This window comes from Neovison vison, chromosome 7, assembly GCF_020171115.1.
Source record: "Neovison vison isolate M4711 chromosome 7, ASM_NN_V1, whole genome shotgun sequence".
NCBI classification, from domain to species: Eukaryota; Metazoa; Chordata; class Mammalia; order Carnivora; family Mustelidae; genus Neogale; species Neogale vison.
Window position 1 is genome coordinate 10,783,047 of NC_058097.1, and position 16,421 is coordinate 10,799,467.

The 16,421-nt window shown below is 37.8% G+C and overlaps 1 protein-coding gene across 2 annotated transcripts in view; it reads right to left on the reverse strand.

The window, feature by feature from the left end:
* CNTNAP4 (contactin associated protein family member 4) overlaps positions 1-16,421 on the reverse strand; it is a 238,368-nt gene that overhangs the window by 154,412 nt on the left and 67,535 nt on the right. For both annotated transcript variants that reach the window (XM_044255693.1, XM_044255692.1), the window contains exon 3: positions 10,863-11,056. In XM_044255693.1, the coding sequence (XP_044111628.1) occupies positions 10,863-11,056 (194 nt within the window). The remainder of the gene's footprint in view (positions 1-10,862; positions 11,057-16,421) is intronic.

Sequence of the window (16,421 nt, forward strand, 5' to 3'; positions counted from 1 at the left end):
TTGGTATATTGCAATACCGCTCTTGGCTTGATTTGCACACTTACCAATATCCGCAGGAGGGAGGACAGCTAAATGTAAAACTTTATAAATGTGGCACTAGTTAACATGAACTTAGGGGGGAAACCTACTGTCTTAAATCTCAATGTCTTCAGTATCAAAATATTATTTACCTACTTTCTTTATGGGTTGATAGGGAAGCATTTAGTTTTGCAACTGAAAGGGGATGAGAGACTACTCAGTAAGTACCTGCATTCTACCTGCCCCCTTGTTCTAGAAGTAAAGAAAAACAAGCTCATAGAGATGAGCTGTCCTTAGAGCTGTCCTGGTCATTTTCTTGTTACTCAAAACCATGCTCTGTCTGGAGGCATAGTTGAGTGAGGTAGACTGAGAACCCTAGGCTCCTGGCTTAGCAAGCTTCAGGCTGAGCACAGAGAGGGAGGGCAGGTGAAGGGCAGGGAGGAGCCAGGAAATTTCTCCCCACTCACTCTGCCTGGGCAGCTTCTTGGTAGAGCTGAGTTTTTTAGCTTGTGCTCCCAAAGGACAACCCCTGTTTCCATAATCCTCTCCTGGGCAGCTCTTGCCATGGTTCTAGCACTACTGGACGATGTCAGCCTCTAAGCTCTGGAAACACAATCTTCTCATTTTCCCTGTAGCCCCTGGAATTAACCACGTCTTCTTGTTGTCGCTAAGCTCTGCGCTATCTCACCACCTCACGTTGGCCGATCAGCTTTTCCATTCCCTGTAACCAATTTCCTCTGATGACTTTGCAGTTTCAAATGCCTGGAGTAGTTTCTGTTTTTCTGACTGGGCACTGACTCAGAGATGAGTTTAGCATCAGAACTAAGGTATTTTTTAATCTGTCACAATATGATCAAAGATTAGATGACATGCCCGTAGGAGTGCCATGCAACCATTATATAAATATATTTTTTAAACTACTACTAAAATAATGATAATTCCCACAGGCTTTATGCTATCAATAAATATCACAATATTATGGAATGAGTAGGAAATATCCACTATTTTTCTTAAAAATTTAATAATTGAATTATTTCCTACCTATTCTCTATTTGTCACCCATCATTACTTCTTCCACGTCCAGATTACTTGATTTGAAAGCTCATATAAATCTAATATTTACGTGTGTTTTCAATAAATAAACATATTTTCCATCCATCTGCCCCCATCTCTTCATCTTCGGTCCTTAAGATTCACACTTTGGTAGCAAACAACAGCTCACTTCAAAACTTTACATCAGTTTTGGAATTCACTCCAGAAATGGCTAGTATATTCTTGCATCATCACCTGTTTTGTTTTTTTTTTCTTTTGTCTTGGTTTTTTGTTTTGGTTTTTAAGATTTTGTGTATTTATTTGACAGAGAGTCACAGGAAGAGAGGGAACACAAGCAGGGGCAGTGGGAGAGGGAGAAGCAGGCTTCCCGCAGAGCAGGGAGCCCGATGCAGAGGTTCAATCCCAGCCTCTGAGTCGAAGGCAGGTGCTTAAGGACTGAGCCACCCCGGCGCCCCGCATCATCTGCTTTTGATGGCCATAACTTATTCCATTGCGTGAAGGTGCAGTAATTTACTTAAGCAATTGATCTACGGCTGGTGGGTTAGATCAATATTTTGTTGCTACAGACAATGTTACAATGAATATCCTTGCATACATTTCAAATGCACAGTGAAAGTGAAGTTACAAGATAAATCCCTAGAGTCTGAGTCCCTTTTTGGTGCAGATTATTTGGATAGATTTAACGTATTAGGCAACATTGTTTTGGACTCCCTTCCTTCAATGCACTAAAAACGTTCATTTCTTTCTGAAGAGTTTTCACCTATTTATTCTCCCATGAACAGAGCTTGAGAGTTCCTCTTTACCCAGGCCCATGGCAATACTTTCTGTGTCTCAAATTATTTGGATCACTTTCAAAATGTTGATTTCATACACACGGTATTTGAACATAAAGCACAGGCATACTTAAGCTTGCCCCACTGAGCTGTGGCCTTGGAAAAATATCCTCCCCCCCACCCCGTTTTCTTTATATACTGGGCATTATCATAGTTCCTAATTCACTGGGTTGGGAAGATTAACTGGATAAATATATACAGCATACAGAATAATGCCTAGTGTATATATGTTTTTATTCAAGCAAATAATCCCTCCCTTATTTATGGACTTTAACTTAAATTACTTACAAACCTAGAGACAGATTTAGGCCATAATAAGTATTCATTCTTCTTCCTTTTTAAATGATTTTCTTTAGGGGCACCTGGATGGCTCAGGGGGTTAAGCATCTGCCTTTGGCTCCCATCATGATTTCAGGGTCTTGGGGCTGAGCCTCAAGTCAGGCTCTTTGCACAGTGGAGAGTCTGCTTTTCCCTCCCACTCTCCCTCTGTTCTCTCTCTCTCTCCCTCTCTCTCTCTCAAATAAATAAATAAGATCTTTTAAAAAATAAATAAATAAACACTTTTCTGTAAAGTTAATTTTTAGCTTCTTCTTGTGCTGAACAATAGAATCCATAATACCATGGTTTCGATGTAGTAGTTAATCATTTTTTATGAAAAAGTCATCACATTAAATGCATAACTATTAAAGTTAAACAAGACATTATTTTGTTATATATAACAACTTGCCAAATTATGTCTTAAATAACACTGTAGTTTCAACATTCTTACTTGTTTAAGTCTTTTAAGAAGTGTTACCTGACACCTGTTTTCATTTGTTTTTCTTTAATCGTGAATGAGGATGGAGACACTTTCACATATTACATATGATCTTTTCTTTTCTATGAACTTCCTGTTTATATTTTGCTTCCTTTTTTTTTTTTTTTTTAAATAAAGCTTCAGGGGCGCCTGACTGGCTCAGTCAATACAGCGCTGCAACTCTTGATCTTGGGGTCACAAGTTTCAGCCCCATGTTGGGTGTAGAAATTACTTTTTAAAAATCTTTAAAAATAAATAAAAAGTAAAAAATAAAGTTTTATTTTTTATTAGTAATTCTAAAGAGTATTTTGTGCCTATGCTAATAGAATTTTCTGTGCTAATAGGAATATTCTGTAATTGCACTAAAACAGTAACCACTGGGCTTAATATAGCTACTGAGCACTTAAAATGTGGCTAGTGCAACTGAGAAACTTTATTTTTATTTTATTTCATTTTAGTTGGGTTTTAAACTTAAATAGCCCTATATAGCCAGTGGCTAACATATTAGAAGGTCCTTCTCATTAGAAGGGCAGAGTTAAATTGTGCTTTATAACTTTTTTTTTTTTAACCTAGCATTGATCTTTAGCTAAATCCTTCTTGCACAGGAGTTTACTGGATCTAAGATAAACTGGCATCCTGCTGATTTTGCTTTGTACCCAACTAAGAATCTATACTTGGTTGTCAAGTTCATTTATTGAGTAATCCAATGGTTCCCACACTTTGAAGCAAATGGGAATCACTTGGTACTATTTTTTAAATCCTAGTACCTGGGTTCCCATCTCTAAACTTCATTCAATGAGCAAGGATGTTGCCTGGGCATTGGAACTCAAATAAGCAGCGAAATTTGGGAGCCCCAGATATAACCTGTAATCAGTGAGTAACCTGGGAGTGATGAGATGCAGGAGCACCCGAAAAAGGGTTTGACAAGTGTCTCTGAGGAGTTATATCACTGACAAGGCATCCAAGCTGAAGGTCACCTGAAACTGATGGCTTTCCTGATCTGTGGTGGCCACACCCACTCAGCCTTGGCCATTGTGACCTAGTCAAGTTGTTGATATATTTAGAAGCTGTTCAGTATAACCGAGCATCCATTATGCTGTTGCTGGTCTCTATTCCGTTTTAAATCTAAGTAAACTTGCAGGTGAATGAAGTCTATTTGGTCATTGTCAATCTGAATATGAATCTTAACCCACGACCACTGCTGCTGGTGAATCAAAGTGAGCATCGCCATCGTAAGGCTAAAAGTAATTTCCAATTTATACTCTTTCTTGTAATGTTGTTTATGCTATTCTTTATGCAGCTTTCTAAATATCTCATTTTTTATCTTTTCCTCTGTGGCATCTGGATTTGGTTCTCTTGCATAGAAAGACATGTGCCTCCCAATATTATGTGTGTTATCTATCCATTGCCTTGTGTTTTCTTTCATTACTTTTTTTCTATGCTTGTATCATTTTTAAATATTCAATTCATCTGGCATCTATTTGGATATAAAAATATTATTTGCTTTCTTAGAAACTACAGCTTACTACATTCTATACTGATTAATTTCCTCACATATTTTCAATCATACATCTATCTTGGGCAAATCCCTAAATGTATTTGGGCATAGCAATGGATGTTCTCTTTTGTTCCTTCCCTACGCTTTAATGTGCCAGTATAAACCTGTTTTAATTAATATAGACTTAACAAAATTTTCCTAACATGTAGGTTCTTCTTACCACTGTTATTTTTTTGCTAACTTACCTGTTTTCTCATATACACTTTTTACATGTGAAATTCAGAATGATTTCACTTTTATGAGTTATTTTAGGTAGAGTGAGTAGCTTTATGATACTGTTTTCCACTTCAAAACAAATATGACTTTGCATTTAATCACATCTTCTTTTATGTCCTTCGGTAATATTCTAAATATTACTTTTAGGTATCTCATACATTTTCTTCTAGGTTTTATTCCTTGATATGTATTCACTTCTGGTTCTATTTTAGGTGGAGTATGTATTCCTTTTATATTGTCTATTGTTATTTATATGTAGAAAGAGAAAATACTGATTTTAAAAAATTAATTTTATTGTTAGGCACATTATTGAATTATTTTTTTAAATAATAAAATAATCCTCTTAGATTTTTAAGGGTTATATTGTACCAGTGCCAAATCTTATCTTTTCCTTTCTAGTTAATGATTGAAAAATGCTTGTAAGTTCAGAACTTAGAGTCACATTAGGAAAGACAGCTTAATCCACTGGTTTTCTAGAAGACCTGGTTACCTAAGTATTTACAATCAAGGAAACATTTCAGAGGGACAGAACTGTTCCAAGAAAGAACTCCAAATGTAGCCTCCTGAGACTGGGAAACTAGAGAAGCCAGAAATGAACATCTACAATATCACATCACAGCAATGGCAAGAGGGAATGGAGAAAAGGGGGTGATGTTTTCATTGAAGGGTCATATGGGAGAATGTGCGATACAACTAGAAGGTGTATTTAACACGTGTTATTCCCTGGTTGACAATTTGAGAATGATCCTGAATTTAAGCATGCCCTCTGAAGAGGGCACCAAATCCAATCTCCAGCAACTCTAATCCCTTCTTCAAATAAATTTTATTTTGCCTGCATAGAGACAGGTCATTTTGAAGAATGCGAAACAACAGTGCCATTTATCTTATCTCGTTGTATATGTGTGCCTGCAGTTCATAGGGGTTCTTATGTATATATGTATATTACATAAAATATCACATATGGCTATAAAGTCCCAATATATGTGTGTCTAAGGAAGTTTATGAGAAGGGACTGACAAAGTACATTATAGAATGAGCACAGATGAAGGAGGTAAAAGAAACCACACGATATGATAGAGAAGGTAGCTTGCAAACTGACCGTTCTGATCCACGACTGAAGCCGCATTAAAAACCCTAATGCGGCCACCGTTAGTCATGCACTAACAGGTTAATCATTTTCAAAAGGGTGAAGAACTCATAGTTAAACAGAAAAACAAATGGGAGGTTTCCTGAGGATACAGACAATTTCCATTAACAATGTCTTTTTGGGGCGCCTGGGTGGCTCAGTGGGTTAAGCCGCTGCCTTCGGCTCCGGTCATGATCTCAGGATCCTGGGATCGAGTCCCGCATCGGGCTCTCTGCTCAGCAGGGAGCCTGCTTCCTCCTCTCTCTCTCTGCCTGCCTCTCTGCCTACTTGTGATCCCTCTCTCTGTCAAGTAAATAAATAAAATCTTTAAAAAACAAACAAACAAACAAACAAAAAATGTCTTTTTGACATTGAAGTAGAGGCTGGCTTGAAAGGCACATGCAGCTTAAAGCATTCTCCAGGCCTCTGTCCAAGGACTGAGGAAGTCTTGCGATCCATCAAGCTTGACGATCTAACATGTTGACATACACGCCATCAGTACCGTTGTAGTCCGTATGACCACAAATGATTTTTGCAGGCTTAAGTCACCAGAATAAGGGCTCAGCAGGGGAAAGAGCTAGAAAAGCTGTACCTTGCAGCTGAGCTTGCAACACGCCTCCCACTTGTATTCCTGCCTCCTTGGGTTTTCTATTAAACTACCCAGTCACGTACTTATTTGATTAGAAACAAATATATATGTTAAAATCTTTGCAGGTAGTCTTTCTGCCCTGCCTGGCTTTGAGAGTTGACAACTCAATCACTCACGGTGATAGTGGCCTGCATATTTTGTGAATATACTATTATGTCACAGGGGCCCTGGGTTTTTCACAGCCCAAATCTGGGAAACATGACATTAAACACGTCTCATTAAAAAAAACAAAATAAAACTACTCTAACTTTAGAAAGACGCTAAAGATTTTTTGTTTGGATGAAATCCATAAAAAAGACAAAAAGCAAACTATTCTGTGTAGAAGAATCATGTTTACCTAAATAATTCATAAAACTGGTACCATCCCGTTCTCTTCTGTGTAGTCTACAGTATAAAAGAAACCTGGGCATGCATCAGAGATAATCTGGATAATTTAGCTATAAAGTTCCTGCACATGTTGATCTATTTAAAATAGTTTCTAAGATGTTACTTTCATGATTTTCAGCACTTGTTCTTAAGTGAGTGAAAATTACACCTTACATTTACTTTCTCAATCACTTACAATAAACTGGCTGAAAAGTCTTTGGATCATAGATGTTGAGGGATTTTATTTTATCTTCCATTTGAGAGGAACAATTTTAGCGGCTTGCATTTTCTAATTTTTTGTGAAATATTTATATGCCATCTACTAGAGTACTTTGAATAAATTACATTTATGAGCTTGGACTATAAATTTTTTCTAAAGAAATGTTTTAATGTGTAATTTTACAAAATGCCGTATATCTGTCAAGTTTACAGTTCTATTAAATATGTGTGTGACCTGTACAGATAATAAATAAAATATTTTGTCTTTCTTTTTAATGATTATTTGTGAAAAGCAGCAGGGCATTTCATTAATTCTTTCAGGTATACAACAGTCATTGTTTCCCCAGCGCTCAAGGTGGTGGGATCAGATGAAGGAAGAGTGAGGATCCCCACAGCAGCATCTCAATCCAAGTTGATGGCTTTTATTTTCTTTGTTTCTAAATTCACAATTGTCTTTTCTTTCTCCTTCCATCACACACTCGTATAATGGCTTATGTGTTTCCTAACTCTCTTTCATAGATTTCTTTCTATCATCTGGGGCAGAATGTGAAGCTCTTAAAGAAAACTGGCATGTTGTGCATGGTCTGTATACAACCCAGAGAACCTTTTTAAAAATGGGTAAAAAACATACCAAATAAAGAAAAAGAATCTGGGAATGATATATTTACAAAATACAACAAAGGGTTAAATTCCTTACTATGTATATCAATTAAAAATTGTACTTTGGCTTAAAAAAAAAAAAAACCAAATTGATCTGTGTTATTCCAGATGAACTGTCAAGAACAGGGTACAGCTCACCATGTTTCATTTCTCCTGCTTGGACAATTGCAGATTCACAGACAGGGTGCTTCCCTTAGAGCAGCACCTGAGTCACTGGAGTAGAACAGAATTTTGCAACATACCTGGGATGAAGAGGCACCATGAAGATGTGTGTGTGGCCTGGGATCTGAGTTGAACCTACACCATAACTTCACCTATCTTATGTGTACACATGGTACCTGTTGCACCAAGTCTTCATTTTGATCGTGACATTCAAAGCTATCCATCAATTTTCTTTACCATAAACAAAAGTCTCTTTAAGACCTTCCAAAACTTGACAGTCCATTCTGACCAGTAGACTCACTGGTTATTACATGAGATACTATATCTCTGGGTATCTCCAATGTCTACGCTTTTGTTCAGCCTTTTCTAGCTATATAGAATAGCTTCCTTAATGCTCCAGAATCTAAGTTATCACGCTTTATTCAACACCCATGTGAACCCAGCTTTTTTGACAAAGTCAGTCACAATGATCTGTATATTCCACCAATTTCCAAATCTCTAGAAGTCTGTATCCCATATTTGTATGCTTCTCTGAATCATTTTTTGGTTTGTTCTGATGTCTTTTATCTCTTTGATGACATTAACGTGAGGTCTTTTAATACCTCCCAAAATTATTTTTATAAAGTTAGACCCAGATTAGGAGATTGGTGTATTCAAATCTATTCATTCCTTGATTTTTTTTTTTCTGTAATACACTCAACAAAAACCATGTACCATACTAGGTATGCAATGCCGGAAATGCAAAGATGAAAAAGATAAACACTCTCCCACAAAAAGGTTCAAAATTTGTAGGGGAGAGAGAAATGTACCATCCGAACTCTAAATATATTAAACTGGTAAACATAAATGCACTAAAAGGCAGAGATGATCATGGGGGAAAGGAGTCATTATAATAAAGTACATTGTTTCCGTTCATTCATTTATTCATTCCCTCATTCAGTCATTCAACAAACACTTAGTATTTGCCTGCAGCATGACGGGAACTCTTTTTTTTTAAATTTAAATTCAATTTAGTTGACATATAGTATATTATTAATTTCCAGGCTAGAATTTAGTGGCCCATCAGCTGCATATAACACCCAATACCCATTACTTCCAGTGACCTCCTTAATGCCCATCACCCTGTTACCCCATCCCCACCCACCTCCCTTCCAGCAACCCTGTTTAATTCCTATAGTTAAGAGTCTCTTATGGTTTAAAATGCCAGGAATTCTTAAGATTTGGGATGCTGAGATGAAAGGTTGAAAGATACAGCCTCTATTTTCAGGGTGTTCACACTCAAGAGAGGAAGACAGTGAGTAACCAACAAATTATAGCATAGTCTAAAAAATGACATTATCTTGACAATTAATTGTGATAGATGTCAGCTATCTTTACATCAATTAGTTTGGATTAGTTAGGGATATTATTATGCCTCTATTTCACCTTGAGTACCTCATATCTTTTTTTTTTTCATTTGTTTATTTATTTGAGAGAGAGAGAGAGTGTGTGTGTGTGTGTGTGTCTGTGTGTGTGTGTGTACTAGTGGGGGGAGGGGCAAAGAGAGAGATTCTCAAGCAGACTCCAAGCTAAGCACAGAGTGTGATGTGGGACTCAATCTCATGACCCATGAGATAATGACCTGAGCCTAAACCAAGAGTTGACACTTAACCGACTGAGTCACCCAGGTGCCCCAATATCCAAGAACCTCACATTTAATAAGAGTAACCAAAAGAAAAGCAAATGGCGTGGTCTAGGTTTGGATTTCCCCAAGCCTAATGAACAAAGAAACAATGTTCATGGTTGATCCATCATTTTAAGAAGTGTCAAAAACGTACCTTTTACTTAACATGGCTAAATATTACCATGAATTAGCCTCTACTTATCTAGTTTAAAAACCCAATGCTTAATTTAGAAAGAGAGTAAAAGATAATCCAAACACCTAGTTAAAATAAATACCTCATTAAGCTTTCATTGTTATTGGTTCATAATTACTGTTTATTTTATCTCTAGTTTGAATGGTTCTCATGAAATTAACTCAACCATAATATCCAGTTTTTCTTGCTCTTGTACACTTGAGCTTGCTTTGGATTTTAAGGCAGCTTTTCTCAAAAATGCTTATAGGCAACTTCTTCCAGCCTGACTGTTAGGGTCTCTCTGGAGACAGAGCTGGGCAACTTCTTTTCAATTCAATTTACATCAATAAACATGCGTCCAATGGCCACCAAGTGCTTTTGAGATACAAAGGTGAGTAAATCACAGTCCATTTCTTCCATGAATTGATAATGTACAACGGAGTTCTAGGAACTTTCAAAAGAGAGGCAATTGACTGATCAAAGAAAATTATCATTATGTGCCCAAATAGGCTTCCAAATTATCTGTGTGCTAAGAAGGATGCTTCATTACGTTACTCATTTTCTCTGGTTCTAGCAGCTCAACCAGAGGAAAAAAAAAAAAAAAAAAAAGAAAGAAAGAAAGAAAGCTCTTTGATTGCAGTATGTTGTCCCTGGCCCATATAAGATCCAAACCAATACCGTTCTACCAGCAAAGATCCTTCCTTCGCCACCAAGCAAACTGCCTATAGCTTCATCCCTCCCACCAGGCGTTCATAAACAATCAACTAACTGCAAACACCGCCCCTCTCTACTATGAACTTCCTCCTCGTCAGTCTCCTACAGGAGCTATGCCCCTGCCCATAATATACAGCATTTTACACACTAACACACTTTTAAAAGAATAGAGAATGGTTTATACATAAATCATATATGTGTACATTTATATCATATAAAAATACTCCAAATATATATACAAACCTCCATATACTGGGGGGGGGGAGATGTTCAGAAATCTCTGAGTCATCAGAGTAAATAAAAGGAAAAATTCTTTTAACCAAGATTTAAATGAAGACCATGCAAAACCACTGTGTTATTGGACAAAACCTAAAAAATTTTCTACAGATTTTATTTCTTAGATTTCCACACTATATAATGGGCATATAAGATTTTTTTCCAGTTTCTGAGGTCTCTGAGATAAATTTACCTTTAGAATTTTCAAAAGTTATACCATGAAATGAATATTAACTTATTTTTTCTTGAAAAATGTTTCCTAAGTAATTTCAAAAATTCTTTTTCTCAACTGAGTTTAGGAAATTCGTAAACAACATTCAGAGATGATTCTAGCTCTTTCCCTGAGAGACTGTGTATATATATTCTGTCAAAGAAACATACCCAGATGCTGTCTTCTTGTCGATACTGTTTCCAGTTCCTGCCACTGTCGCTGAACATCAGGAGGTAGCTGGTCACCCAGTTGGAGCTCCCGTATCCCCCCTGGGTGGCCACAGCGGTGGTCTCCATTCTCTCTCCAAGGTCAATCTGCAACCACTGGTATTTGTTTGACACAAGTGGAGACCAGCCACCAGCTCCTTTTATGCAAACAGAAACAGAAGAAAATGGGCAAAAGATTCATTACAAATCTGTGAGTGGACTAGAGATGCTAGTAAGACTGTATTTCTGGATGGAATTTAATAAAGTTAAATTTCCAAAATATGAAACTTCTCATAATTGTAGAATAATACAGAAAAACAAGAATTTACTATAAAAGGATGAAGCTTGTGTTAATTATGTTCATTTCTAGGTATTATAACTCTCTGACACTGGGGAGAACCAAGGATCTTATCGAAAGTTTAAAGTACTTAATCTGACAGGTAGACATTCCTGTCTACACTTGGAACTACAGGTTTGCTGCCCACACATGATCAGGTAATAATTTAACTTTCAATCGTGGTTCACACTGTAGTGGAACCAGAAAACTGCCTTTGGTATCTGATCACGTTCAGACTTCCTGGAGAAAGAAGTACAGCTTTAAGCCTGACAATACAGATGGTCAAGGAACTGTCCCTACCCCCACTGTGCTTACAGTCCTGTGGGAATAACAGACATTGAGAAGCATGTGTGAAGCACAAATGTTAATGGTGAGACAGGTGCAGGGAACAATAATACAATAAATGATGGTGGAGAGTTCTCTCCAGCAGAAGGCTGGACCTGGCTGGCAACAGAGGATGAGAGGCAATTAAATTTTCAGAAATTTTGCAAGCTGATTGTTAAATGTAGCCATGGTGGGAATATTTAAACCACAGAAATTGGCAAACTCTACAAATCAGTCCACACACCCAGCCCAGCCAATTCACTAATATGACACTGGTTCTATCCTGTCCGTGGAAGGGGTTGGTGGATGGGGGATGGGAGATGGGGGAGGGACTATCGGGGAAAATGTCATAGAGTCGGGAGTGCTTGAGCACTCGAGAGTGAAAAATAAGAATCTACTATATGTTCAAGAGTGTACAGGTACAGCAGAACTTATCACATTTTCTTTTATTCACTGCACACCAGAAATATTAGAGGTGTGACTACTGTATGTCTTGTTAAGATATTTCATACTTTCAGTTTAATACAATAATGTCTTATTTGGGGAATTTAAGTAATACTGAAATTGATAATTATATAAGTAATATGTAATCATTGTAAAAATTGTGAAATAGGGTTTAACACCTTCTTAAATTCATAGTTATTGAATATTCAGTATCTATTAAGATGCAACGTCTATTACATAACACCCCAAATAAGAATATGAGGACATGTTTTCTTTCCCCCATTCTTTTGTCACCCACCTTAAGGCTCTGATATAAGGTCTAATATTTAAGGAGAAGATCACCTCGGTGAAGTAAGTCAAGCAGAGAAAGACTGTTATTGTATGGTTTCACTCAAATGTGGAATATAAGGAATAGCCCAGAGGATCACAGGGGAAGGGAAGGAAAACTGAATGAGAAGAAATGAGAGAGGGAGACAAATCGAGAGACACTCTGGACTCCAGGAAACAACTGAGAGTTACAGAAAGGAGTGTGTTGGGGGGGATGGGGGTAACCAGCTGATGGGGATCAGGGAGGGCACGTGTGGGGATGAGCTTTGGGTATTATATGCAACTAATAATCAGCTGCTCACGAATGGGAACTGACCATCCTCTTGTCAAAGCCTCAAAACCGAGTCAAGACAGCATTTAAAAAAGAATTACATGACAACAATAACTTCTTTCGATGGTATAATACTAATATTTTGGTCTGATTCCCAAGTTACTCACCACATTGTCTTTAGAACTAGATACTTTTTTCCCTCAAATTACCTTTCTTCTTGGATAAGTCATTGTTCAAAAAGTGTCTTTCCACTTCGTACATCAAAAGTATAATGCTCTCTCTCCAATGCTCTCTCTCTCTTTGATCGAAAATATTTATACATACTATAATTTTTATTGGTTTGTGTTTACTTTTCAGTTTCTCTGTAGCTGCTCTTACAGAGTCTGTGGTTTTGCCCAGTAGCCTGAATGGGTGACGTTCTCTTGGTCACCAATACCAGCTACAATGTTTAAGCCAGAGGAGAATATTCTCATATTTTGAGCAGGAGGGCTTGTTGGTACACATGGGCTCCAGCTGCATTTTTGGTGTCTTGGTGTCATTTATCCAGCACAGCTCTGCTGTCCCCAAGGAGCAGCCCCTATTCTTGTAGCCAGTTATCTACATGGAAGAGAATTTGTTCTTGAATGATCTGAAGACTATCTTAAATAGCACCCTCCCACAAATAGCCCAGGAAACTCCTGAACCCTCCATGGGACCTGTTCCCACAGCATTACTTTTTAAAGCTAGGCCAAATTTCCTTCGTGCTCCACTTCTCCGGATGTAATGAAACTCCATCCTACCTTTTCCACTTATTCTACTTTACTTAATATTTACTGAGCAAGGGAGGGCTTTGTATCAGGCACAGTGTGAAGGTTTGTTATCCGACTCTCAGAGCCGCCTACCGAACAGAGGACAAGTCATATAGGGAGAGTCTGAATACCTTGCTGTAGTCCACAGAGCAGCAAGAGGCACGGAGCTCTTAACCAGGACCCGTAGTGCCTCTCAGATCATTAGGATAAATAGAATTGGTATTTCCCAATGGATGTAGAAAAAAGGGAGCTGAGAGAGGTAGGGGAACCCTAGAATTTAGCTATCAGGCAGTAGAGCCAACTTTCCTCCCTCGACTTAATGAAAACCATGTCTCTCAAGTACAGACACGGGATGGGACTGGCAAATGGGTAATTATTTCCCTCCACTGTCCTCTCTCATCTTACTACTTGTCCTCAGGATCTATCCAAGTCCGGAAGTTGACCATTTCCTGAAGTCTGATGCCACCCAAGCATCCACAGTCCCTTTATTGCTACAGCTGCATATCTCTTTGTATTTTTATCATTTTTTTTTAACACAGAAAAGTAGGAAAAGAGTGAATGAAGTGTCCCCAGCTGGCCATCACCTCAACCTGACATTTCAACATTAGGAATTTTATCTCTATCAGCTTATACCTCTGGGAAAGCTCTGATTGTTTCGGGTCTTGATCTTTCTCGTTAATTTCACCAGTCTGTACACTTTTTAATATAGAATTTCATAATCTTTCTCTAGCATTTTGACACTCCTTGATAGAACAGTATTTAAAAAGTGAACACATGAGAGGAGCACAGTGAGGAAAAAAGAATCAGCAGGACTCTGGTGAGTTAAAATTGGATCATCAATTCTCATCAGGAGAAAGAGGTACCTCTCACTGACCGCTCCCTCTTCCCAGCACCGCTCACTGTTACAGCTGCACTACCCGACTTGAAACATTCGCAGTTAATTGACCTTGAACATTTCAATTTCTCACCTGCGGTGAAAAGGTACTACTGATATGCAAATTAAGCTATATCATTAACGAGGTACACCAATAAAGTAATGGAAATTCGGATGCTCTTGGGCTTTACCAAGTTAAATCGGCCACAGGGAACCCAGAGATTCCCCACGGGGTTTTAAGCTGTTCGGCTCTACGGAGGCACGTGGTCTAAGATGTGATGGAGTGTTACGCTTGTTCTAATTTTAAAACAAATGCCGAAGAGTAACATGGAAAATGCAAACTTATGGATATGGGTACAGAGACGGGTAGAACATGGCACACTTTGGCAGTGGCAGCCTGCGGGGACTAGTAAAAACAGTAGTGACAGGAAATGAAAGCCAACTTTAGGTAACAGGAGCCATATGCCCACTACAAAGCACCTAGCTTCCTGGAGCCATGCTGTTTTCATATTTACTTTTTTTAATGGAAAAAATGAAGGGTAACTCCAGCTGATGGTGAACTCTAAATTACTATAAAGTAAAATATAAGAATTCCTTCTTTTATTTATTAACCAAACATTTTAGCGGTTCAACAAGGATTATTCATCCTTAAGGAAGATTTTTAATATGCCCATGTATTCACGATCACAGAAGACCAACACCTAAAGACCAAAGACCACCTGTTCATAACCCCATCTACTCCACGGTTATTGACACTTAACCCACAAAACAAAAGCAGGAGTCTCGTCCCTCGGCTCACTTTTTTCCTATTCCACTCTCCTTTTTCTCCAGCTGTGACCTAACACCGAGACTTGGCGTAATAAAGTGTCCTAAGTCTAGCCAAACAAAAACATTTGTTGACTCTTCGTATCATAACCTGAAAACTCACATTTAAAACCGAAAATACTTCCCATTGATGAGACTTTGAAGTTAAATGTTGTAGTATTGTTCTGAGAATTAATCTCAAAAAGCATATTAAAGTGCCTATTGATTTCTCTCACACACAGCAAGCATGTGGATACATGGTAGTCGTTCCTTTTTGAATTGTAAAATAATTATTATTACTATTGACTCCAAATAAAGATTTATGATCACAGCACTAAATTCAGCTTTGAAAATATTTAATTCCTGAATGACCACAAACACAGCATCTCTTTTGTCTGTTGCCTACCACTTTTAAACATCAGTTTCCTGGGGAACTTGCTTCGATAAAAAATATTGCTGCGAATCGTAAGGAAAGAAAAGCAAACTACAAATTGTCTAGTGCCTATTGTATGTTAAACACTCTACTAGAAATTTTATGTATCATATTAAGTTTAATTACTAAAATTATCTAGTGAAGTGAAATGTCCTAACCTCTCTTCAAAGAAAACCCCAAAAAAAATATTTATAGAGGCTAAGTAAGTTTTCCTAGTATTATGCAAATTAAATTTTCCCAATGTTCTACAAATCATTTTAGTGTAGGTAAGAAATTACTTAGTTTTAAAAATAATTTAGGGGCACCTGGGTGGCTCAGTGGGTTAAACCTCTGCCTTCAGCTCGGGTCATGATCTCAGGGTCCTGGGATCAAGCCCCATATCATGCTCTCTGCTCAGCAGGGAGCCTGCTTCCCCCTCTCTCTCTCTGCCTGCCGCTCTGCCTGCTTGTGATCTCTCTCTCTCTCTCTCTGTTAAATAAATTTTTTAAAATCTTTACAAAAATAATCATTTAATCTCTACGAGGATCTCATTTTAAAAGTCACTTCCTTTTCAATTCTTCGCCCCTGAAATCTTCAGTTCTTTACCCCTGACATCATAATTACGGGCAACTATCATTGCCCACAGTGGTTAGTTTCAGCCTAAGAATATATCCAAATAATTTACTCAATATTATTTAAACATAAAGAATTGGCTGGTTGAATTATGTTCAAGATCCATGTAGCCCATGTGCCAGATATCAATAATATTTCATTCTGCTCATGGAGACACATCTTACAATTTCAGGAAAGTGAAGAGAAAAATTGAAGAAAAAAATACTCTTGGGTGAAGCCTTAAAATAGAGAAGAGAATCACCTCTCTCCCCTGCTAATATTAAAAATGGCATGACCGCCATTCCTGGTGACCATCAATGAGATGACGTG